The sequence below is a fragment of the Anas platyrhynchos genome, chromosome 9 (genome assembly GCF_047663525.1).
Source record: "Anas platyrhynchos isolate ZD024472 breed Pekin duck chromosome 9, IASCAAS_PekinDuck_T2T, whole genome shotgun sequence".
In the NCBI taxonomy this organism is placed as follows: domain Eukaryota; kingdom Metazoa; phylum Chordata; class Aves; order Anseriformes; family Anatidae; genus Anas; species Anas platyrhynchos.
Window position 1 is genome coordinate 15,922,776 of NC_092595.1, and position 24,677 is coordinate 15,947,452.

The window sequence follows — 24,677 nt, forward strand, 5'->3', positions numbered from 1 at the left end:
TATTTTTTCCTTAGGTTAACACCAAGCAGAGCTCAGCAGGGAGGAAGAGGAAAGATGTCCCGTCCATGCCAACACATCCTTATATTTCATTCTTTAAGCTCTTAAGCTGCTATTTGAATTTCAGCTGTAAAACATTGAACTGATAATAATAATAATAATAATAATAAGCCCTTCTTAATCCAGAGAGGAGGGATGGATGAATGTCTCAGCCAGCTGCGTCACTGCTGCATGGAGGAGGCTTTCTGCAGAAACTCTGCCATTTCCCTGGCAATGGAAGGGGACCCATCTCACCAGGAAGGGGATCCATCTCACCGGGTTCTGCCGGGGCCCCCAAGTCCCCTGCCCAGAGCTGCTGGATAAAGGGGCAGAAAAGACAGGAAGAAATGCTCCCGTACCTGCGTCTTGCTAGAGAGCAGCCTGGAGCGCGATCCTTCAAGACATTGCCAGCTTCAGATTATTACCTGTCACCACCGACCCAAGAGAACACACTGACCTGCCAGCATCTGCCTGCTGGGGAGCTGGAGATGAAAGAGTGCCAATACAGCAAAGCCTGTCTTGGAAGCAGTGACACGATGATTATTGCTATTGCTTATAATCACACATAATGATGGCGCAGGAGAGCACCATGGCCATTGGGAATCGATTTAGGACAAGCCCAAGAGAAAGCAACGCTGACAAATGCCCAGAAATGTTGAGGGGAAGTCAACGAGAAATGTGTCCACACCTGCGTCGCACACGTTAATGGCAGCATCTCTTGGCCCACTGCTGGATCTCCCTGAGTGGTTGAAAATTACCTGGGCATGGGCAGTTGACAAGGAAGGGTTCAGGTCTGCATTTTCATACATACACTATTGCATGCCAAGGCATGCAACCAAGCCATGAGGTGCGAGCAGCTCATGCCCATGCTCACCAGCCTGTCTTGGGGCCAGCCCCATGGCTCTGCACCCTCCTGCTGCTGGAAGGAAACATCCAGAGAGTGATGGTTTCCCACCATGGGTGGGAAAGCAGGACTGGGACTGCTCGGGGGACAGCTGGGGCGAAGGGCTTAAAAGCTGGAGCAAGCTCGGAAAGCCAAAGCTCCCTTGCCAGGGCTTTATTTTTTTCCTACCTACCTTAAACAAGGGATGGGCTTGGTGCAACCTGCAGCCTCCACTGCTGCGTGGAACAACATGCCAGGAGCAAGGGCAGGGCTGCTTGGCTTTGCATGCACCAAGGGATGTGAGCTGCAGGGCTGGCTTCGCATGTGGTCACAGAGCTGGAAGCTCCAGCCAAAGAGGTTTGCATTTTAATGCCCACACAGGTCTAGGACACCCTGGCCCCAGTTCTCCTTTGGCACTGCTGGTGTGAGGCTGCAGAGATGCTGTTTACCACGAGAGGACACCATCCTACCTCCGACTTCCTCAGCGCACAGCACTCAGTAAAAATATCCATAATAATATTACAGGGACCGACTGGAACACACACGTTGGAGAGGAGAGCAAGAAAGAAACAATATGTTTATCATCCTGCTATAGCCAGCGAGAACGCTGCCCTGCCATTTATTTCTGCAGCAAGTACCCCTTTAAATATACAAATCACAGGGACATTAGGCTGTAATAGGCAGACCAGGGATTAGTTTGAATATACTTCATTTGGTGATTTGTGTGTGCGTGCGGGTGCGCGTGTGTGTTGGTTGACTTTAAAATGGAATAAACCACATTTAGCAGCTAGGTAGCTATGGAAACATAACCAAAATTGTTCTACCACCTTTCTGCCGCACTGCTTTCCGCAGCCCTGCAAATACTGTCAAGGGAGGACTGAATATTGTTTCTTATAAATAATAGAATGTAAAGAGCTACAGAAAGAATCACTAAATTAGGATCGTGAAGTGGGGATGGTTCAGGAAAAAAAAAAGCCCAGTAGATATAATATTAGTTTCTGATGACTTAGCAATGATAAGGGACTTAATTTTATTCTTTTGTATTTCTGCAGTTTACAGAAAGATACAGGCTGGGGAAATACACGCATTTTGGTGCATGTACTCGTGGGGAGGTAAGTATGTATGTATATGTATGTAAATATATGTGCACAAACACACTCCCAGCTGCGTATACACAAACAGAAATACAACAGCGTTTCGGTGGTTGAAAAGCAAAGGACCTTGCCTGCCGCCTGGCTCTGCTCGGGGAGCTCTTGCTCCATGGCTGTACCTGCAGCCCAGCCCTGCCCCAGCCCTGCTCCCCATGGTCTGTACACACCGAGGGGCTCCCGAGGTGCTGCCCATCTCGCTGAAGTGTTTGGAACAGCAGTGGCCAGGGCAAGGACAGGGGACGAGGCAGGACTTGCTGTCACAGAAGGCAATGGCGACATGGGTTTGGTCAGGTGTGTCACCTCTTGCTGATGGTCCTCCATTGACCTGTGTTTTGGGTGCTGGCCCAGTTCAGCAGTCCCAAATGTCAAATGGAGAGCCAAGGCTGGGGTTACTGCACAGCACCAGCACCACCCAGCCCCACATCTACCTCCTCCCAGGCACCCAGGGCTTTCTTCCTCTCGTTTGCTCCTTCAGTCCTGACCTCTTCAGACCAAGGACTCCTGAGCTCTCAAGGTCCTGCTGTGAAGGACTCTGCAACCCTTTTCACATTGTCTCTCTGGCCTGGCCCCCAGGGCACTGCCCCCAGAACTGCAGGCAGCACTTGAGGTGGACGGGTACCATGGATGTACGCAGCAGTGTGAGGACAGGCTGCTTTATTCTCCATTTCTTTCCCCGTAGCTCCTAGCTTCGCCCTTGCCTTTGTGGTTGCTGCTGACATTTCCAGAAACAGCCTGCAATGCCTCCACAATCTCCTTACAGAGAGGTAATAGCTCATTTAGACTGTGTCGCTGTGTAGGGACAGCCACTGTTGATTTTTCTCCATGTGCAGTTACCAACAATGAATTTCCTCTGCCATTTTATCACCTGCATGCTGCTATCCTTCTGCACTTCTTCGCAGTCAGCTTTTGTTGGCACTCTCCTGAATTAATGCTGCTGCTGCCTTACAAATCCTGTTTGCTGTCTGCTCCCTCTGCCAGGCTGTTTGTGGGCATGTTGGACAGCACGAGCCCTACCACTGATCCCCGGAGTGCCTCACACATAACTCCTGCCCACAGAGCCAAGGGACGGCCCCCTCTCACTTCACTCCTAAACCTTATCTCCTTTTGAAAGCCCTTTTGGAGGACTCAGAAAAGCAGTTCAGCATCCAAAATGCTCTGAGCAAGTAGTGCCAGGACTATGAGTAATCAGACCCATCCTTTTCCTCCCAGTGAATGGGTACACTTGCTCTCTCTCCCTCTCCGAGCCTAGCAAAGGCACATCTTCCCCTCCTGTCCCATTTGGGGTCTGGTACTGCACCTAAGGTCTCTGGATGTAGCTCCCTAACGAACCAGCTCGCTCCCCTCCCTCCTCATCCATCGGAGGGTCCGCGGGCCTGGGCCAGCTGAGGCTGCTGTGAGGACAGCGTCCGTCCTCCAGGCCCACGCAGCACAACTTGGCTCCCGTCGGGGCCTCTTGGCAGAGATGCCTATACCAGGGAGGAAGGAGAATGGGTGATGAAGCAGATACCTTTGGCAAGCTTGGTGGAGTTAGCGCTGCTAATTAGCAAGCGTAGAGGGCTTCAGAGGCAGCTGTGCTGCTGCAGCCCCCTGCCACTATCTAGCCAGCCTCGTGGGCCGTACCAAGCGGGGATAGGGCCCTGCCCTACTTCAGATTTCCTGCTCCAGATGCTGGATTTGCCACACATGGAGGAGGCGATGCCAGATGCCTCATCCTGCCTGGCGGAGGAGTGCTGCCCAGGCCCCTCGCATTCTGCCTTCGGAGGTTAGGAGCAGGCCCCTCCCCGGCCCAACGCGTTGTTGCTTTAACAGGCAGATGGATGGAAAAACAAAACCCTTTACTGTCTATTGTTAAACTTTACTGTCTAATGTTTTAATAAACAGTCAAGTTCTTCCTCCGACCATTAAATCAGCAGTAAAGCAGGATGGAGACTGGTTTATGGGAATCTATCTGCATCACTAACATACAAATGTGAGGTCTTGGCAGCCGCGAGCAGCTACTCCCCGTCGCGTGGCTTCCTGCCCACTTCGAGGGCTGGAGCTGCTGTGGGTTTGGAAGGGGTACAGCTCCTCCTGCCTGCTGGGAGACGGGCAGAGCAGCCGCTCACAGGCCCTCCTTGCCCAGTTCTCCACTGAACTCCACATCAGCCGAAAGGTTAGTGCAGGTGTGATGCTCTGTCCCCAGGAGGGGGACATCCTCCTTGAGACGGCCAACTGGGGACATCCCAGTCCCAGAATGGTTTAAGACAGGCAGGCTGAGCAGTGCTTTTTACTCCTAAGTCTTCAGCAACTGAAGGGAAACATTTAACTGGCACCTGTTGATTACATTCCGTGGTCAGAGGCAGACTTTGCTGCCAGCCAGTGTCACCTCTTGTCACACAGTGACACGGAGGCCAGAGGCTTATCAGGAGTCTCAGAGGAGATGGATGATTTACTGGATAGGAACCAGAACAGCTACGGGCTCAAAAGTAAAAATCATTAAAAACGTAAGTATTGGGGTGAGAGGTAAGGGGCATATTGCCATACGGCCGGTTGCAACCCAAGGGTCACCTGTGGCAGCAGATTCTGGCTCTGTGCTCTGCAGCACCAAAGCCGGGGCTCTGCTTAGTGCACTTGAGTGCCCTACAGTCAGTGTCTAAAGAAACCTAAACCCTTTGTTATCTCTGGGATGATTCATGTTTGCTTGATAATACTAACACCCTTTAATCTCTGTTTTTCCAAGAATCCCCAGCCTGCAGCTGCGGGCCGTGTGGATGGGAGCAGGCATGGTGGTCCATTAAGCTCGCTCTGGGTAGGACTGACTTCTAAACACTTTCCAAAGCATATCTGCTACCCCTGCTCCAAAAGGAATAAGGATCATCCTACCCATCCCCAAAGTAATTTTTAACAGATCACAGTTGTTGCGTCAACTTTGATTACCAGAAATGAGGTTTTATCTCCTTGGGGGTGGCTCTGTCAGCAATAGATACCAGGTTTCCTGCTTAGCACCATTTGTGGTCTGTTCCAACCGTTTGTCCAGTCATAAAATTATTAGCACATTATCCCTGGGCAATGGCTTGTAATTTTCTCTTTTTATTACTCAATAAACAGTTTGGAACCCAACCCCCCAGAGTGAGAATAGGATCTAACTTACTACTTACACATACATAAATGATAGAGCAAAGAGAGAAGGTATAGGAACACAGAAATGCTACCAAGGTGGAAAAAAAAAAAAGAAAAAAAAAAAAAAGAGAGAGAGAGAGAGAAAGAGAAAGCTATTTTGTAAGCTTTTTATTGTAATGAACAAAAAATGTGGTGTTAAGAGGACAAAGACAAGCCTTGAGAAGTCCTGCAGGAGAGGGTTGCTGGGATAAAACTTCCTCCATAACAGGCCCAGCAGCACACACCCTGGTTTTCCCTACACAGTCCCAAATGCCAACACACTCTGGTGAACATGCCTGGATGCTTGGAGAGCCTTGGGAAAGAAAAGTACAGTGGTTAGTTGACTCAGTATGGCCGTACTCACTCGTTCCAGCTACATTATAGCTATTTATTTCCAGCTATAGCTAGAAGGGGCTTTGATGGAGGAAGGGGATTTTCTAAATGAAAAAGAAATGCAGTTTATGGAGAGTGAAAGCTGGTCCCAAATCCAAGTCTAATTGAATTAGAAATTGCCTGGATGCTTTCTTTCTATTCAAAAGCTTGTTAAACTTCCAAAAATATGTATATATATTCTTACATTTTCTAAACAAATCCATTCAGCTTTTTTTTTTTTCAACGTGACATTTTCTATTTCAAAGTTGACCTATTTTGAGAAGTAAGAAAATTAGCTAAATTCCCCCATATCAAAACATTTCACTCTGGGCTGAATAAAATATTGGGAGCTTGTTGTTTTTTTTTCCCTTTCTGCAAGGAAGTGTACTCCTCACTGGGGGCTACCAGAATGGATTTTATTTATTCTTTTGAAGTCCATTTCAGTCATGGAACAGAAAAAAACTGTCTGCACAATTTGCACAGCAATGATTTCCAGCCTACTTTTGCATTCCACATTAAGGTATCTAATCCATCCCATGGATTTGGGATATAAGAATTTGAAGTGTAAGTAGGGATTGATAAATTGAGTAATGGGTTTTATCTACAACAAAAGTTTCTTGGGGCATATCTCCCAGAAAAGAAATGTCCACAGCCTACACTGTTCTGCTGGACAAAGGTTCCTCTCAATACTCATCACTGTAGTTTGTTGGTAGCTTTAGAAATAAAGGTGAGCAGAGATTTTGTATTGCACTCCAGCCTGCCAGGCCAATCTCTGGATGACTTCACTCACAGTCAAGGGACAGCTTTTAGGAATCATTCTTCAAATGTTTTGAACTCTTCCCCTGACAGCATTTGATTAAATAGATTTTTAATCGACACGATACTTTACACTACAGCTGCCACTGGTGTGAGGGAAATAAAAATCTATCAACTGTCGCAAAAGTCAAAGCTATATATTAGAGCATCTGTGCAAGATTGCATGTTTCATTTCATCGTTTTTGGAGAGGCTTATTAATAAGGATGCCTTGCTTTTTGCAAACAGTGGCAATACTTTTGGTACGTGAGACATAGTCCTACTCTGAGTTGAAAGGCTGCCTCACTGGAAGGTCTGGGCAAGATGACATGGCAGGAGGGTTTTCTTTCTGATGCAGTTCTTTCTTCTTTGTAGCTATCCAATGACACTCTCCTACTCTGGAACAATGTTGGGGAGGAGAAAAAAAAAATCCATTAGGGTTACTATTTGAACATCTCAGAGCCTTTGCTCCAGGCTGCCTGGAGGCGCAGTTGGCCAACTCTGCGTCATCAGCAGGTTTCCTTGACAATGCCTAAAAGATGTTCTTTCAAAAGCTGGACTCTGAAGCACAGTTCTTGTCTGCACACCAGCCCCTGCAAACCAGGTCTCATTTGAAGTCAGTTGCCAGAATATGTGATGGAGTGAGATCTGTGTAGCTTTCTGATAGCATAGCATGGAGCTCAACTTTCAAAAACTTTTCACAAAAGGTTGTGTTGGGACTGCTCAGTGCAATCAGTGCATGAGCTGTTAATGTGGAACTCATGATTGCTCGCAGCAATCACGGGGTCTGAAAACACAGCAGGATTCAAAGGAAGATCAGCCACTCACACAAGGTAACAAGGACATCTTAAAATGAGCATCTATTGAATTGGGATTCAGAGCTAATTTATCCCAAGGGAAGGTTATTTGTTAACTGCCTCTTGAAGAGTTTCTGATAGAGCTGAAGGAAGGGTGACAATTCCTCTTCACAGCCACCCCCAAGGATTATTCATTCTCCTTTGGAATGAAAACTAAAGCTTGACAGAGGGGTACAGGGACTACAGACCACAGCACAGATGCTGCAGGTTCAAGTCCCTGTTGCCTGAGACAGAGGTTCTCCAGCCCCAGAAACCAGGGCTGACCCTCCCTGAAGTTGCTGTCACTGACCAGCACTTGAGGCTCACTTGCTCTCCTTCTGCACCATATTCAATTCTCTTCCTTCCTCAGAGTGCTCTGAATTCAAAAGCCCTCTTTAGAAACAGATGGGTGGTATTCAGTTGCCAAAACACAAGGACCTCGTTCTGTTTGGGCTGTCCAAGGGTACTCCTCCCAGCTTGCTGCCACTCCAGATGGGCACCAGCATACCAAGGATGCTAAATCATATCTGCAGCTCCCCTGCAGATGCTCAGTACCTGCTGCCGGTGCTAACCAGCCTGGGTAGGTGCCTGCACTGCCAGCCCTGCCTCCCCTCGGGGGTGGTTGTGAAGAGGAGTTGTCACCCCTCCTTCAGCTCTGTTGGAAACTCTTAAGAGGCAGTTAACAAATAACCTTCCCTTAGGATAAATTAGCCAAATAGCAGGCACTTGAGAGACAGAAGAACCTCTTATTTAGGCAAAAATGTTTCTTCTGACTCCTACTGACTCCACTGGCTGACAGCGACCAAGATCAAAGTTAACAGATAGGACTGACAGTGCCAGTGTTCCTCATTAAGGTATGATCCTTACAAGGAAGGCTCGTTAGGATCTCTAGGTTATCCATCACCCTTACGCCTGCACCTGATGACCCATGCACATCTTTGGCACCATGACACCAAGCTACAGACACCAGCAGCGCTGCTGTGTCCCTCTGCAGCCTCTCCCAAATGTGGGAAAAAAACCTTTGAAGCCACCAGACAAAATATCAGGCTTGGTGGCAGCAAAGAGTCCTGCCAAACGGATTTTTTTATTTTTTTTTAACCAATTTCACATGAGCATCACACTGCTCATTCTAGACCACCATTCCTGCCTCCTTGTTTCAATAAACAGTTGTATCACTGGTCACTTGCTAGACCCTTTGCTGGCCAGCTCCTGAATCCAGGAACATCACAAATCTGTCAGTCTACTTCTTCCCTCTATATTCCTTGCAATGTGTCCCAGTGCTTCTCTTAATATCTCAGTGAAACCATCTGCCTGAGACACACCTGGGCCCTGCTTACCTCTAGGCACTTGCACGGATGCAGTGTTTCCACAGGGACACTACTTCACCACCTTGTAGAGGAGGGTTTCCTTTAAGCCCTTGGTAGGCCTGAGGACGTGACAGAGTTGGTGAAATGGAGTAAGTCCCATAACAGACCAACGATGTGATGTCAGGATGGAGAGGTTCAGTTTGAACAGCCAGTTCTGGGTGGCTGCAAAAAGTCAGAAATCAGTGATTGAGAAGCAGAGTTATTTCCTCCTTGGGAGCCAGGTGGGTCACGCTCCTCAGCCACACTACCAGCCCCATCCAGACAGAGCTGAGCATCCATTTTAATCAGTCCCCAAATGCCCTACCAGAAGGAAACTGTTTAACACCCTAAAATCTCAGGTGAGGGGACCTGGCATCACTGCAGGAGGCATCTGGCTGTGGAGCTCTGCTCCAGAGGCAGCAGCTGACTCTGAAAAGGAGCAAAGACAGAAATGAGGCTTAGAGCAGCAAAATAAATCAGTGACAGAGTTTCAAAAAAAAGAAAAATGAAGTTGAAATCTGTCCTTGTTTATTTTAATGTTTGGAATGCTTTCGAGGTGATTTATGCCCCCGCATCAATGTATTTCTCTCTGTCTCTCTCTTTCTTCCCTCCTTTTTTTTTTTTTTTAACAGAAAAAAAAAATAAAATAAAAATTGGGGGAGTTAATTGGATTTCCAGGCTTCACAGCCAGACACTGTAATTGATCTCTGAAGAGATGGATTTGTTGGTTAGCTGGGCATGAATCTGATAGAACAAGCAGGAAGGAATGAAAAATTCCCCCCTGCCAAAAGAGCCAAAGAGGGGCAATACTGGCAGAGACCCCCGGCACTTGCCTTCACCAAGACACGGGATATTCCCTGCCTTCCCTTCCCCTCCCCATTTTTGTTCTGCCTTGCAAGGCCATTATTTTCAAAGCATGGCTGCATCAACCAAGGCCCCCTGAATCTGCAGCTCCTAGCACCCGAGAATCCCCCAGCAAGCACCACGCCTCATCGCAGCCCCCAAAAGTGAGTCCTTCACCCCCAAAGCTCTGTCACCCACCTCTGTCTGTCCCAAAATGCGGGTGCCATCTTCAGTCCCCTTGAGTTTCTTGTCGCAGCAGGCTGGTTTGCTCTGTGAAGAGAGGAGGCACTGAGCTGGGGGAAAGGGGCAGGATGCCCCCCACTGCCCATAGCTACATTTCCCATTTCACCCAGGCTGCTGTGCTGTAGGGTACCTTGCTCACCCCGTCACGGTGCATGCTCTCTGCTGCCTGTTCCCACAGCAGATGGCAAGCGGCTGGTCCCGACAGACTGCAGCAGGCTCCGGCAGCGCCCGCAGGGAATCCAGCTTTGCACAGATCTCTGCAGGTGAGTCCACATGGGAACATGGCACAAAACGAGCACAGGAGCAAACTTCAGGTGGTTTAGCATCACCCGCCAGCTGGGTGGGTGAGAAAGGCGTTTGTGGGAGCGTGCTGACACAGGGCAAGCACTGCTAACCCAGGCAGGGCAGCCTCCTCCCGTACCCATGCACTCCAAGCCCCAGGTGACCGAAAGACCTTTGTTATCTGGGAGAGTGCCACATGCCAGGGAGAAAGCTCCCTGCAAAATTTGTCTCTTCAGCACAAGACTCAGCTCATTCCTCTTTTTGTTGTGCATTTTTCCAGAATCCCATTCCACTGGCACAGCTCAAAAGGAACAAGGAAAACTCATCTGCCTTTCTGAGCCAGAGACTCCCTCTCCCCCTTGCGGGTAACCCAAAGGAAGGTATTACGTTCCCATTCACCTGCCAGCTCGCCCAGGAGACGAGGAATTTCAGTCCTTTTATCTGTTACAGGCTTGTCTGAAATGCCTGGCATAACCTGTGCCTGTGCTAGTTAGGCTGTGCTGATGTTTCGCTGTTCAGAAGCAACCCTATAATAATTGACCCGGCTTTTCTGTGCTGCTGACACCACCTGGCATGGCCTCGCAGAAGGAAACACTGCGCTTGCACAATGCATAATTAAACTATGGAGCTAACTTCCACGGGAAGTTGTCGTGGCCAAGAATTTGTGACATTTTGGAAAGGAAGCAGGCATGTATACGGATAACAAGAATAGCCAGAGTTACGACAGCTAAACAGCAACATCCCTGTTGACAGTGCTAATGATATTGCAAGGCAGCCTCCCGTTATTAGGGGTGATATCTAACATGGGGCAGATCTGCCTTCTGCTGCACCTCCCTTTGCAGCATCTGCTTCTGGCCACCCCTCGGAGAGGACAGAGCTGCACGGACCCAATCCCATGCATGCAATTCCCCTCTTCTAGTTTTTTTTTTCTAACACGTTTCAAAAATATTGTACGGTTTTATTTTGCTGTTGCTTGCACTGGATATAAAACTCTGCGCAACAGCAGCTTTCCAGAATTGTAAACCTGGTTTATGCTCAGGAATATTGTTCTGTGCAGGTGCAAGGTATCACTCACTCCCAAGCACTGCAGCTACTACAGACTGTGACAAGGAAGCTGCTCACAAATGGTCACGCAAAGGAAAACATCTGTTACAAACTAGCAGGTACACAGATCATCTGCAAATTGCACAGCTTGTGCCTGATTTTTCCCTTGCTTTGTTTAGCAACTTGCGGGGCTGCCACGCAGGATTTGGGACCCCCATGGTGCAGAGAGGCAGACGACGGGTGCTGCTGGCAACGCAGAATCCGGCCCGGCACCCACCTGGTCCTGCAGAAGGCATAGGTCGTGCCACAGGCGTTATTTAACCCAGGTGCTCCTTGCTTGGCCACACACCCCTGCGGGAAGCAGAGAAGACAAGGCAGGGCAGCGCAGGGCAGGTCCCACCCAGCCTCGGGAAGCCTGGGTGGCAGGGCTTTGAGGGTATTAGGTTCAGAAATGGACGCGGGCTGGGTTGCCTCTGTTTCATTCCCGTGGCACTGCTTTTTATCGTTATTACTCCAGAAGGGCAGGTTGTGCTTCAGCAGGCAGCGTCCCTTTCCCTTCAGCCAGCTCTCTGCCCCACACATACCTGCTTGCCCCCTGCACAGGCTCCGTGGGCTGGCAGTGATTTCTTTTTTCCTTTTTTTTTTTTTTTTTTTTTTTTTTTTTTTGCCTCCACCTCGCACACAAAAGATTTCCTGATCTCAGCTGGACCTTTACATCTGCTTTGTGTTACAGGGCTTAGATCAGGAAACAGAAGGATTCTGTTTCCATCAGGCAGGATCTCTGGTTGATCTCCAGCCAGCCTCAGGACTCAGCTGCGGTTCCCAGCATCGCATGCAATGGTTAGAAAGGAGGATCCTCGTGTGCCTCATGGCACTGCCCTCCCGATTGTCTGCTGCCAGCACTCCCACCTGGGTAGGGCTCAACCATCTCAGGCACAGCCCGCAGCTCTGGATGTGTCCGAAACCTCTCCACCTGCTCAGCCTTGCCCAGGCTCCGCTGGGCATCCATTGAAATTTCCATCCATTGAAATCCTTCTCTCCTCCACCAGAGTGCCAAGGGTTCCATTTCACATCTTTTTCTTTTAAAACACAATTTAACAATATTTACATGATCTTTGCTCCTTGAGTAAAGCAAAGGGGGGCAGGAGGAGGGAACCCATCCCTGGCTGCACACTGCCATCACCTGCTTTGAACCACACGATCCTGGAGCTCCTGCTCCCCTCGGTCAGATGCATCAACACCTTTGGCACGCGATTTATCATGTCAGAGGAGTTCACCACTTCTGGCACAGAGCAACAAGACTTATTAAGTCCTGGACACACGCCTTAGCAATCGATGGGAATTTCAACTGTGACTTCATTGTGAAAGGGATCAAACCTTTTAAAATCCCATTCCTCAAACAGAGTGGTCTCGCATCCTGCAGAAGCCCCGTGTAAACACTGGGGCCTCATAAGTACCTGTGTGTGCTTCGGGGGGACAAGGGTCACTGCACACAGCCTGGCGAGACCCCGTGTGAAGCACCACGCAATCCTTGTCACCCAAAATTGGGGTCAAGGATGGCGAGCTCAGGCTGGAACTGGCTCAGAGGAAGGCTATCTGCAGCATCGGAGCAAAGGTGGCCTTTTTACAAGAGTCAGCTGCTGGGAGGCCCTGACTTGTTAGTTTAAGAAAATGAAGGTGGAGAGGTGATAAAATTGTTCTCTCTTCATGTATCGGGAGGTTTAACATGAAGGAAGAGAAAGTGCTATTTAAGGTGAAAGGACAACATCAGCAAAAGGTCACAAACCATCCATGAATAAATTTAGGTGAGAAACTAGAATAAGGCTTTTCACTGTCCAAACAATTAGGAGGAAAGCCAGTGCAATAAGAAAGGTGTTTTTTTTTCTTTTTCAGCCTAAGAAAGGGAAGAGAAGCTTGGTTGTCTGCAATAGCAGGGAGCGGGATGCAATGGCTTGGAGGTAGCACAAAAACAGTGTTTTTAAAGGAGCATAACTGCAGCCATGCAGACCGAGGCTGGTGGAGAGGCGAGGTGTGCAGGGAGAGACAATCCATTTGTACAAGGTCAACTGATTTAATTGGAAAAACGTGACAAGTTTCAGGCTTGGGCCTGACACAGGGCAGTAAAAAATCAAGGTAAATATAAATCAAAAGACTGTGAGAGTGCACAGAGGCCAGCTGGCCAGCCCAAAGGCTGCATCCAGCCCCACCACTGAGCGCTGGGGGAAGAGAGGGCAGCCAGAGCAAGCACGAGCAGAAACTCCCCAGTGCCGAGCCAGCACTGGCTGTCCTGTAGCAGCCCACACGGAAATCCATATGGAAAATCATTAAACAATTACAACCTCTATCGGAAGAAGATCATCCTTGGAAGACACTTCTCCAGAAACCTCTGTTTGCCGCTTTCAGATAAGCCCCTGCCCCATGGGAACAAGGGCCAGAACACATTTCACAGATCAGCAAACACTAAACAAAGAGACCAAAGCAAACTGGGGGAGCAAGACAAGCCAACGCCACCCCACCACCTCCAGCTCCATGCGTCCTCACGGGCTGGTAGTCGGTCATGCCGAAACACCGACCCGTGGGCATGGCCCCAGCCACGCAGCCACCCCAGCGAGCCCGGGGCCACGTGCTGCTTCCAGCAAAGGAAGGTTTTCCATAAAATAACCGCTCGGCGCCAGCTCAGCGGTCTGGGAGAGGAAACGATCCGCCTGAAAAAATTACCCAGCCAAAAAAGTAAGGTCTAATGCGCTGGCTGATTTAGCACACAATTTTATCACTCCCTACAGACAGAAGCCTCTCTTATTTGGAAGGTGCTTAAGCACCTGATTTCGGTTAGGCCTAAATACCTCTCAAAGAGCTGGCCCTTCATGCAGAACCAAGATAATCTTTGAAGACACAGCAACTCACCCGGCTTTGCTAAATCAATCTCACTGTTATTTTATTCAGCGTAAAAAAAAGTTCCCAGGGATCACATTTCTACCAGAACTTGTTAACAATTTATAACTATCACCTTAATCATTAAAAACAAACAATGGGAAAGAAAAAATCATTAAATTAATCCCTGATCTGGAATCCCAGAAGAGAAAATGAATTATTTTTCAAGACTGTAAGAATTAGAGGCCAACCTTCCAGATCGTGTAAAAACACGAAGAGCAAGTGTATGCATACTCTGCCAGACAGCATCTAAGGCTGCTGGAGGAAGGCTTTTTTTTTTTTTTTTGTATTGCTTTGAAGCTCTTTGCTGTCATTCTCCAAGGAGCCTGGCAACCACATTGTGATAGAGCAAGGATGAGCCTTTTAAGCTTTCAGAGTTATTTCCGAAAGAGCACGGGCTGAGCTGAGCATTGCAGCTGATGTTCGGGAGCTCCTGGCTGTAGTGTGCTGAGTTCAGCCTGGGCATGGCGAGCAGAAGCACCGCTGGAACTGGAACCACAACCTGCCACCCCTGGGCTTCTGGGGGGTTCCTAGGGAGAGCTGCCTCCCCTGCCTCCCTGTGTCCCAGATGAGCAGGCTCCAGCTCCTCAACAAACTCAAAAATTAAGGCAGCAAGACCTGTAGGAAACATTAGGGGCTTTTATTAGACCAGCTGATAGAGACAAAAAACTAGGACTTACCTTGGATGCGTGCTTTACGCCCATCTCATGAGATGCCAAGACAGCTTGTCAGGTGTGGGCTTTCTTTTTCTTTTTCCCATTTGTACTAATAAATGCATTAACTAACCTACAAAAGCCATAGATCACTACAGTTATAACCTTACCACTGCTACAAATAAATAGCTACGTTAAACAGAGACAAAAAAGTGGAGGGACAGGCAGGGGAAGCACTTCCACTGCCTTACACAGGGAAGGCAGCAACAGGCCTGGCCATGAGACCCCAGGCATGGGCTTGCCAGCACCCAGCTTGCTGCCCGTGCACCCATGAGTAATTAATTGAGGGTGATAATGAGAAGGGATGGACTGAGGCAGGTATGCAGGCTGGGGCAAGAGAACACGCTCCCCAGCTAACTGCTCGCATGCAGTGCTGAACTTAGATGCTGCATGGTGAGGCTTGGAAAATTCATGTTTTTCCCCCCATTTAGCTGAAGGAAGATCCCTCTCCTTCGGCACGGCGATGCGCATGGCTGAGCACAGCACCCAACAGAGGGCACTGACACGCTGACCGTGCCACCCACCTCTCTGGCCATCCCCACCAGCCCCAGCTTCTCCTCCCCGCCACACCAGCGCTGACCTCCCCACTATCGAGCTCCCCATCACGCTCCTGGTGGGGCTGCCACGTCCCCACCCAACACAAATCAACGGGGCCATCACCTCCGCGGGGCGAGGACGGGAAGCGAGCGTCCCAGCACGGTGCCAAGGCGACTTCCTCACCCTGCTGCCGCGGCTCGGGCAGGCGGCCGCGAGGAAAGCTGGTGGAAAAACCTGGGCAGGGGGGGCGGGAAATGGGGGCCTTCACTTTTCAGGCTGTTAACTGTAATTAGCCTGGTTTCTGAGATGTAATTATCTTGCAATCTCAAAGCAAACACCCCGGAGGAAATTGCACAGTTAAAGACAGCATGGCATTAAAAATAAATTATGAGAGTCCTGCCCGCTATTGCTATGGATCTGTCAGCATTTTCACTCTAAAAGCCCCTGCTTGGGGGAGCTGCAATCACCCAGCTGTGACTTTCCATGCCAAACTGTCTGCCTAGATGTAGGATTGCGCCGCATCCCTGTTATGATGCAGAAATTAAAAACAATAACCCCCCTGATCAGGAGGCATTCAGCTTTGTCACAGTCCAATTACAAAATCACTGCACTTTGGGGGTGGGGAGGTTGTTTTGTTTTGTTTTGTTTTCCCAGAGGAATTAAATTCCACGGGCTATTTAATACAGTGCACGAACAAAGCGTGGTAGGTGTTTGGAAACAAGTCAGATGCTAACAGATCACAATATTCCTTCCTCTCGCAGAAAGAGCTCCCGAGCCTGCTCTCCGCTGCCCTTTTTGTTGCTGCGTGAGCGCCTTCCAAAATTAGGACCGTGCTTCACACCCAAATTGCCATGGCAGGGATTCAGCCCAGGAGGTGGAGGAACCCGACTACTACAGTGGGGAGCAGGATCTCCCCAGCAGCTCGGGGCTCATCCCTTGCTTGGGTCACTCCCTTGCTCAGCCCAGCCTGCAGGGCGTTGCTTGGCCTCTTGCTCCATGGAGGTCACCGCTCTGTGATGCCTGGCTGGGGAGCAGAGGCAGGAAGGAAGGGGGAACTGGCTGGGAAGCAGGGCCAAGTTCCTCATGCAGCTACAGAGCGTGAAATAAGGCTGCCAGAGAGGAGATGCAGCTCACTGTTGGCTTATTTTTAATTTTGGAGCATCTTTTCCATCCACTGCTACTAGATGACATCAGCCCCAACTCAGGCTTGCCCTGAAGCCAGCAGAGCTGTATAATGGTTTAGGTCAGCAGAAGACAATACCAACATCATCCCAAAGGGCCTTCCCTCATGGCATCCTCTCCCGCGGGCAAAGTTTCAGATCACAGCAAGGTGCAGGTGATCACAAGGGACCATGTGCCCCAGCCAACCCGCGCTCTGCCACATGGAGAGAACCCGGAGGGAAGTGGTACCTGAATAAGGCTGTAAGAGACACTAAAATCCCCCCTCAACATCTGCAGAGCACTGGGACTTGCCACCATCTCCAAACCATCATGCTCATTACACAAAGCACCACTTCTCTCATTCTGCCATAGCTAAGGTGGACAAGGAACACCCAGAAATGTGCCGAACCCTGGCACAATGTTCAAGATGGAGAAGAGAAGATCCAAAAGATCATTGCCTTGCCTTCCATCAGAAATACAGCTTCCCTGAGGACTCCTGCAAATGGGCTTTCTCCAGAGCCCTGCCCGCTGCTGTGGATAATTAGCGGGTGCTTCTTGAGTACGAGACGCAACCACCGCGGGGCTTCACGCAGCTCTAGCAGCGCTGAGCCCCACTTAGCTAAATTCTCATACTTCTTACGGTACGAATCAATCCCACCGTCTCTCCTCTCCACATATCTCGTCACTCACAGGATGCAAAAGAAGAAGTCTGGAGAGCCCATTAAAAGCCACTCGACTGGAAAATAGTTTCTGGCCTAATTCTAGCACCAGGGTCTTAGCTGGGGAGAGAAATCTGACAGCAAGAGTGTGTCTGCGGGGAGGAGGAGGCAGAGCTGTTAACTACTTCACCAATCTAACGTATAGCACTCTCCAAGAGTAATTAATAATTAATATTCGTAGCCTGCTTAAATCTGTTGACTCTGTAAACCGCTGCCTCTCACTTAGAGGACTCTCGGCATGCTGAGACAAACTGAAGAACATCCCCCATGGAGAGGCTCAGCATAAACAAGAGCAATGGCAACTCCCAGCTACTCATCCCTAGTTTTAATCCCTCTGCTTCTCTTGTCCTCTTTATCTTGTTTAATTAAGCATAATGCCTTAGGAGCAGCTCTTACAGAGGCGGATGGAGAGTCCAGGATGAGAAGACCTGGGTCTCCGGTCACTGCGAGGCTGCTACCAGTGCTCTAACTGGAGCAGTAAGGCCCTGGGTTAGCAGGGGACGCTGAAGTCACCAAGCTCCATCCCCTTTAGAGGGTGTGTTCAGTGCTCCTAAGCCACAGGCCATGCACTGCATGCAGGAGCGAAGCCGTGCAGCACAGCACTGGAGGCTCTGGAGCACTCGTTCCAACCAATCCTTTCTGCAGTGTTGCCCCTAATCCACTTTGTCCTCATTCAAAGCCACAGATGTAAATCAGTTTCTCCGGCTCCCATCTTAATCTGAGTTTCAGCCATCAAAAGACGCCTGACATTGACACGCAGTGGTTGCAGTAGCTGTAGGGTCTGGGTCATACCAGTTGCAAGTCAGCAGCAGGCTAACAAAACCAACCCATGAGTATCGGTAACCCCGTATAGGTCACACACATTGAAAGGGAGGTGGAATAGAGCAGAACAGGTTTCTTTGGTGGCAATCCGCACTACTGACGAACCTGATGTTCTACATAATGTCATCTACATGTCTTCTACATTATGTCATAAACTAGAAGGGCTTGAAGTTTTGGACCAAGAAATAGGCACCTTTGAGAATATATGCTATAGGATCACCGAAACTGCTCAAATTTTGTCTCAGTTCATCATCTCAGGGGCCAAGCTGACTTCCACTGAAATCATAGATCACTGTTTCTTTTGACTTTACACAAGACTTGAATGCCACCCTTAGTATCTTTTAATATCACATGTTGGGGTTTACAGAATGTACACATGCATGACTTGTTCTGTCACAGATCTGAGTCATTCATTATACGCGTATATTACTTGCTCTGCTGTATTCCTGGTTTGGTAGAACGTGAAAAGTTCTCTTTTCATTATAAGTAACATTATTCTATCAACTGTGTTATGTTTAATCACAGTTATGGTTTACTCTGGTGATAGTTTTCTAAGATACAGGAAATAGTTTAAATCGGTAAAGTAGAAAATGACATGAGTGACTTACTTTCCACATAAACTCCAAACTCTGTTTAGTTAATCAGTATTCAACAAATACAATTCTATTGAAATTTGCTTTTCTTTCAAGAGTGCAATGGAAAAAGGACTGCTAGCTAGCATTCAGATGTGAGCACACCTAAAAATACCATTATCAGGAAACAATTATACAACTTTCCCTGAATTGATAATTTGCATTTAGAAAGGAGGAAAATATGCCCATAATTATTTTTCTGTTGCTTGCTATAAAAGCTAAGGACAGACAGTGTGATTCTGTGGCTAATAAATACTGAGGGTATGGTTGTCCTGCAAAGTGGGTTTTTAGTGAGAAACCAAGCCGTGTGAGGACGGACCATGGGAGAACATTGCAATTTTTGCACTGTGGCCCAAAAGATCAGTATACTTGGGGAAAAAAAAAAAAAAATCATCTTTCTTGCTATTTGCCTCTCTGTGTTTGTGCATATTGTCTTTACACTCTAAGCAAATAAGACCTTTCCTCTGGAGTCTCATAGTAAGCTATATAAGCAACAGTTCTGGTTTTGCCAAGATTTCAAAATACAAAGGAAAATTTTAAAAGACTGTTTTACTCTTTTTAGTAAAAAGGAAAAAAATCTTTTGGCTTTGAATGAAACACATTACTCAACTTAATACCAAAATGCTTCATTTGGTCACCTAGCTTCTGTAAACATTTTTGTCAGGTTTCATAAAAAGGTACATGAGATTTGAAACTTGAAGTTCTCCATTTTAATTAAAATACATAATGGAAGGCTTCAAGGTCAAACAGGATCTTTTTGGTTAAAAAACCCTTCCTCTTTCCTTCCCTGAAATGGGCAAAATCCAAACAAATTCCTGAATGTTTCAGGGTTGTCAAATTCTTGGGAGGGAGCCCACAGAAGAAGTGCTCACATTGAAAAATGCAACCCCACCCCCACCCCCCCCCAACCTATTTTGAGTTTTTCAGAGTAGACCCAGCACCACCCAAATATCTGCTGGGGGATCCTACTGCTAGTGGGACAGGAGCCTGGAGTTGCCTTCCTTGCATAGGCAGTGGCACTGCACAGCGCTGGGCCCACCTTAGAGCAGCTGACTGCTGTCAGCTTAATTCCAGCCTTTCCTCCCTCACCTGCAAGATCCATTGCCAGAGCAAAAGCATCTCTTCCCATCCAGGCAACGTGCACTTACAGGGAGAGCTGCTGGACTGTAATGCCAGGAGCAGGCCGAAGACACACCAAAGGCCAAGGAAGCGCAGGAAATGGCCGCCTTTCCTCTCATTCCTGCTGATGTTGCCATTAGCAGCTTCCCAGCGCTCACCGCTGCTAATCTCGACACCCACCAGCACTCCCTCACACCAATTCTTCTTCACATAATCTCCATTCCCCCTCTGCCCCCTCAGGTCCAAACCTACTGAGAACAACAATGTTCCCCTGCAAGAGAGATGGAGCAAGCAGGGTTGGAGAGCGCAAGACTCCTTCTGAGAGCAGGCCCACAGCCGGCAGCTCCGGACAACAACATCCATTTTGCTAATGACTGGAATAATGATGGCATTCTTGTTAGTAACAGTGGAGATAACAAGGCAAACACTAGTCGTAATTATTGTAAAATGTGCAGAAGGCAATTTAGAATAATAAATGTTTCAAATGCAGAGAGCACACGCGCACACAAAAGAGCTCGCCGTTAGCTGGAGCGCTCCATCTGCGGCGTACAAGGGCCCTCCTGATTGCATTGTCGGGAGGAAGGAGTCCTCCTGCGGGCTCAAATTTAGCACTGCCATGTCCCCTGCCCCACCGGGGTAAGTGGCACGGGATCCTCCACTTGCCGAGCCATGAGGGTCTCCTGCTGGCTTTTGGGCTGAAACAACAAATAAGGGCTGCGAGGACCTTTCTTCACCATGGAGGATGGTAACTGATTCCCAGGCATGGGTCTCTCCTAGTCGTAACCCAAGTCAGCATCTGCAGTGCAACGTCAATCAAGGGCAGCAGCGAGAGATGAGGGGCTGGAAATGGACCCAAGGGAGGAGAAGGGTGGGGTTAAGAAGTGGGGCCCAGAGGATGAGCGAAGGGGAAGAGGAAGGCCAAGGAGAAGAAAAGGGCGCCTGGGAGACTCTCGTTTGAAAAGCTGAAGAATGCCTGCCAAAGCAAACAGTTGGACATGCAGGGCTCTACATGTCTCTGGTTAATTTTGACCATCTGGCATTTATTGCAATTGCCTCCCTTTGTGTTTTCTACGATGAAATGGTTTTGTGTTCCTGCTTTCTCTCCCTCCTTTCTCCTCTCCCTCAATCTGATGCGTAGCTTCTGTCCCTCCTCTCAGCTCACTCCACCCCGTGGCAACTCTCAAGGAAGGAACACGAGTGTGCAAATGGCTCCAAGGAGGGTGCCAGGGATGGGGAGCAAGCATGTGCATGGGTACCGCCACAGTCCAGAGGCTCTGCCCTCCCCACTGCCCCTCATCTGACACACCTCGCCTTCCCTGACTCCCAGCCCGTGACAGCAGCAGACTGCGGGGAAAGATGGGAAGAGAAATCAGAGCAGAAGTTAAGGAGAAGAACTCAGCCACAGAAACGCAGGGAGAAAAACCTTTAAAAAGGTGCAATTGCGAAGTGATGACAGGCTGGTGGAACGGAATTAGCAGAGAGGAGGGCTCTGCTCACGTCCTCCTCTCCCTGAACTGCCGTGCGATTAGAATTAAGCCAAAAGAGCCATTTTGTAGGGAACTTTGCGACGAGCTGCACTCCTGCAACAAGGGCGAGAGACTGAAATAATCAACATTTTCAGCAGAACAGAAATGCAAACATCCAAATTCCCATTTTAACTGACAGTTGCAGTCAAAATACATCACCCTGACGTTCTTCAATCAGAAAAGATTCACAGACTCCCTTTCCTGCATAGCCTGCAGTCCCAGGCCAGATTATACAGCCACGATTCCATAGCTTAGATTTCCTGTAAGTCAGCAAGAAACCTCTTAGGCTCCTGGTGCACTCCCCAGCCTGTTGCAAGGGGGGGCTTCTCCCAGTAGTTCCTCAGGAAGCCAGTGAAAAGAATGAAAGCAGCACAACCGCGAGGCTGGGGGAACGTCTCCTTTGCTCTGTGCAGACTCCGAACACTTCAGAGACAGAACATCACTCGTCGCAAGACCTTCTTCTTCCCCAGCGAAATCGCCCCGCTGCTTTGCATGCTGCTGCGGTGTTCCCAGTGGCCACGACGCTTGCAGGCTCGCACACGCTCCAAGGACTGCAGGCAGGAGCTCGGCGGCTCTGCTGGCACAAATTAGCGGAGCTGAAACTTTAGATCAGTGACAGAGAGTCTGCCTCCTGGGAGCAGTAAATTGCGATGCTGGTCCCCAAAGACCCTCCTTGCCATTAAGTGATTAATGAATTCATTAACACCTCTAAGAACACAGGAAATATGACACAGACAGCCTGCCTAGGCTTTGCAAAGGTTTTTTTCTTCCCTTTTAGGAACAGCAGAGAATAGTGACTAATTAAGCTATACGGCCCACGGCAGCACAACTACGTTTATCCAGTGGGGATGAGCGGAGAGGTGAAATCCTCCATCTCATGTTCCAATCAGCTTTCATTTGACCCATAATGAGATGCTAAAAGAAGGGGCTTATTGCTGTTATAAACCTTTCATTTGAAAGGATAAAAAAAAAAAAAAAAAAGAAAAGAAAAGAAAAGAAAAGAAAAAAAAAAGGACTTACTGTAATGGTTTTAAATGACTTTCCCAGCATTCCCAGTTCAAGAGTGGAATGAGCTTAGGGGATGGCTGGAGAAACCATCAAGGCTGGGAGAGGAGGAGGAATTGTGCAATGGTCTCTTCAAGACTTACAGTTCTCGAGAAAATTCTTCACTGTAAGAGTGGTGAGGCACTGGAATAGATTGCCAGGGTAAGTTGTGGATTCCCCATCCCTGGAGCTCTCCAAGGCCAGGCTGGATGGGACTTTGGCCAACCTGATCTAGTAGGTGGCATCACTGCCCGTGGCAGGAGGGCTGGAGCTAGATGATCTTTAGGGCTCCTTTCAACCTGAGCCATGCTATGATTCTATGACACAGAGGGCCTTAATTTTTGCCCCCTGTGTGACACAAGGCACGAGGTTACCTCCCACCATACGCTAGCAGGACCTCCCAGTGCTCCAGTTGCTACTACACAGCGGACGTGGCGATCCCTCCCTGTGCAGCGATGACAAGCGTCTCTCAGCCCACCAGCACCACGGATGGGTTTCCCAGCTCTGGGTTCCTGCTGAGCTGAGTTTCCCAGTGGTTTCACCCCACCAGCCATGGCCAGAGAGGTCCCACCAGCAGGCAGGTGGGGGAGATACCCCATGCAGGAAGGGACACCTTTGTTACCCATTCTGAGGGGACAAATCTTCATTTCTCTTGGGCTTGCTTGCACCCGTGGGCTCTACTGCTGCAGAGAAGATGGTATGCCACCAATCAGTACAGAAACGCTTCTCCATAACTCAAGTGGGACAACTCTCCTTCACCCCAAATGGCACAGAAGCACTGAAGCTGGCTTTTGGTGTGGCCTTCAGCATCCTGCAAGACCTGCCTTGGGATCACGGCCTTGGGCTGCATTACCCTTCGGCTCTGGCCAAGGGGACAAGTGGTGCTTGGTACCTAAGTATTTGTATATCTTCTACATAAACAGAGTGGTGGGGAGCCACCATGTCCTCCTGTTGTGGGCAGATATCGGGACATGGGGAAGTTTGAAATTGTGGAGAATCAGGCCCAAAAGACAACTCACTTTCAAAGACAGATAGTAAATTGGAGGGAGTTCAGAGAAAGCCACTAAGAAGATTAAAGGGCAGGAGGTATTGATTTACGTAGGAAGATCAAAAGAGCTATATTTGTATATAGTAGTTTAGCTAAGTGATGACTAAGTGTTTAAAGGGAAGAGTTTGAAGGACATAAACCGAGCGAGGGACCATTACGGTGAGCACAGTGAAGAGAGCTTAACAGGAGCATTAGAGTGAAAGAAAAGGAAGGAAAAAACAGGAAACCTCAGCTGCCTGCCTGCTTCTCTTGGCAGGGAGACGCTGACAGCACCGCTGACACTGAGATTTGGCAAACCAGCTTACCAAGGCATTTCAGGGCCTGCACCCCTTTTCCTTCCCCTCTGCAGCCGTGCCATGCCACAGCAGTCAGGAGCACACAGGAAGACTCTCAAGTGGGCTCCAACCACCACGGCACACTCAGCACCCTTCAGCTCGGTGATATTGGGGCACCTTGGACGAATTCTAAACCGTGGGAGCCCTGTGACTGCTCTAAGCCCAAGCAAACCAGAAACAAGGCCTAAATCCTATGTCCTAAATCCACTTCCAAGCACTCCACTGTCCTGCTCCATGCAAAACAAGGCCTACAGATTTCACCCCATCTTTAAACTTAAACACTGTTGGATCTGTTGCTTCTTGTCAAGAATTAGTGTCTGTAAAGCATTAACCCAAGTACGTCACAAAACCAAACCCATCCGCACGATCTGGTGAGATCCCAGCTGGCAGGGACCAGCTGCCCGACCCCGCTCCCTCACACTGCCCTCTCCTAACAGAGCTGTGCAGAATTTGCAGGGGTAGGGCTGGGACCACGGCCAGAATACCCAAAGCTGTTCTGTTCCTTGAGATTATTCAGATCCACGTGAGAAAAAGTCAGCTGAAGTGACTAAAAAGTGACCTACCTTGGCCTCCCTCTGTGGGCTCGAGCTGACAGATGTCTCAGCAGAGCTTCCAAGAAGAGCAAGGGCCAGGAGCATTCCAGAGAGCAGTGCCCTGGAAAGGCTCCATGGCGAGGATCATTCCTCCAGCAACGATCTCAGCAAACACGTCTTCCCCTTCCTGGGGGAATCTGACAGCAAGCCCCGTGCTGAAAAGGCACAAGGGTGTGCAGGACATGAGTCAGGGTGGACTTGGAGGCCAGATGTTTCATTGGCCATATACACAGCTGAATTTTTAAGCTACCTCATAGTCTGGTATCTGCTTACTGTGCTAAAGACTGCAGCTGCCCATTGTAGCAACACATAACTAACCCTTCAGAAAAAGCATTTCCTATCCTGACGGTGAGGAGAGGAGAAAGATAAGACAGACAAAGAGAATCTGATAAGACAGCATGATTGAATTGCTCTGCCATTGCCAGGGATATCCTGAAAACTTGATGGCCTCACTTCATAGTCCAAAAACACCAACAAAAAGCTTTTGCTCTCAGATCGGCAGGGTTCTCCAGGCAGTTTAGATCAATGCC

At 48.8% G+C, this 24,677-nt stretch overlaps 1 protein-coding gene across 1 annotated transcript in view; it reads right to left on the reverse strand.

Moving 5' to 3' along the window:
• Positions 1-24,677, reverse strand: part of LOC101794246 (uncharacterized) — a 155,260-nt gene that overhangs the window by 20,013 nt on the left and 110,570 nt on the right. The window contains exons 22-28 of the mRNA XM_038183620.2: positions 24,118-24,302; positions 14,579-21,701; positions 11,245-11,318; positions 9,772-9,898; positions 9,597-9,691; positions 8,925-8,984; positions 396-8,738 (exon numbers count right to left, since the gene is read on the reverse strand). Of these exons, the coding sequence (XP_038039548.1) occupies positions 8,549-8,738; positions 8,925-8,984; positions 9,597-9,691; positions 9,772-9,898; positions 11,245-11,318; positions 14,579-14,602 (570 nt within the window). The 5' untranslated portion in view covers positions 14,603-21,701; positions 24,118-24,302 and the 3' untranslated portion in view covers positions 396-8,548. The remainder of the gene's footprint in view (positions 1-395; positions 8,739-8,924; positions 8,985-9,596; positions 9,692-9,771; positions 9,899-11,244; positions 11,319-14,578; positions 21,702-24,117; positions 24,303-24,677) is intronic.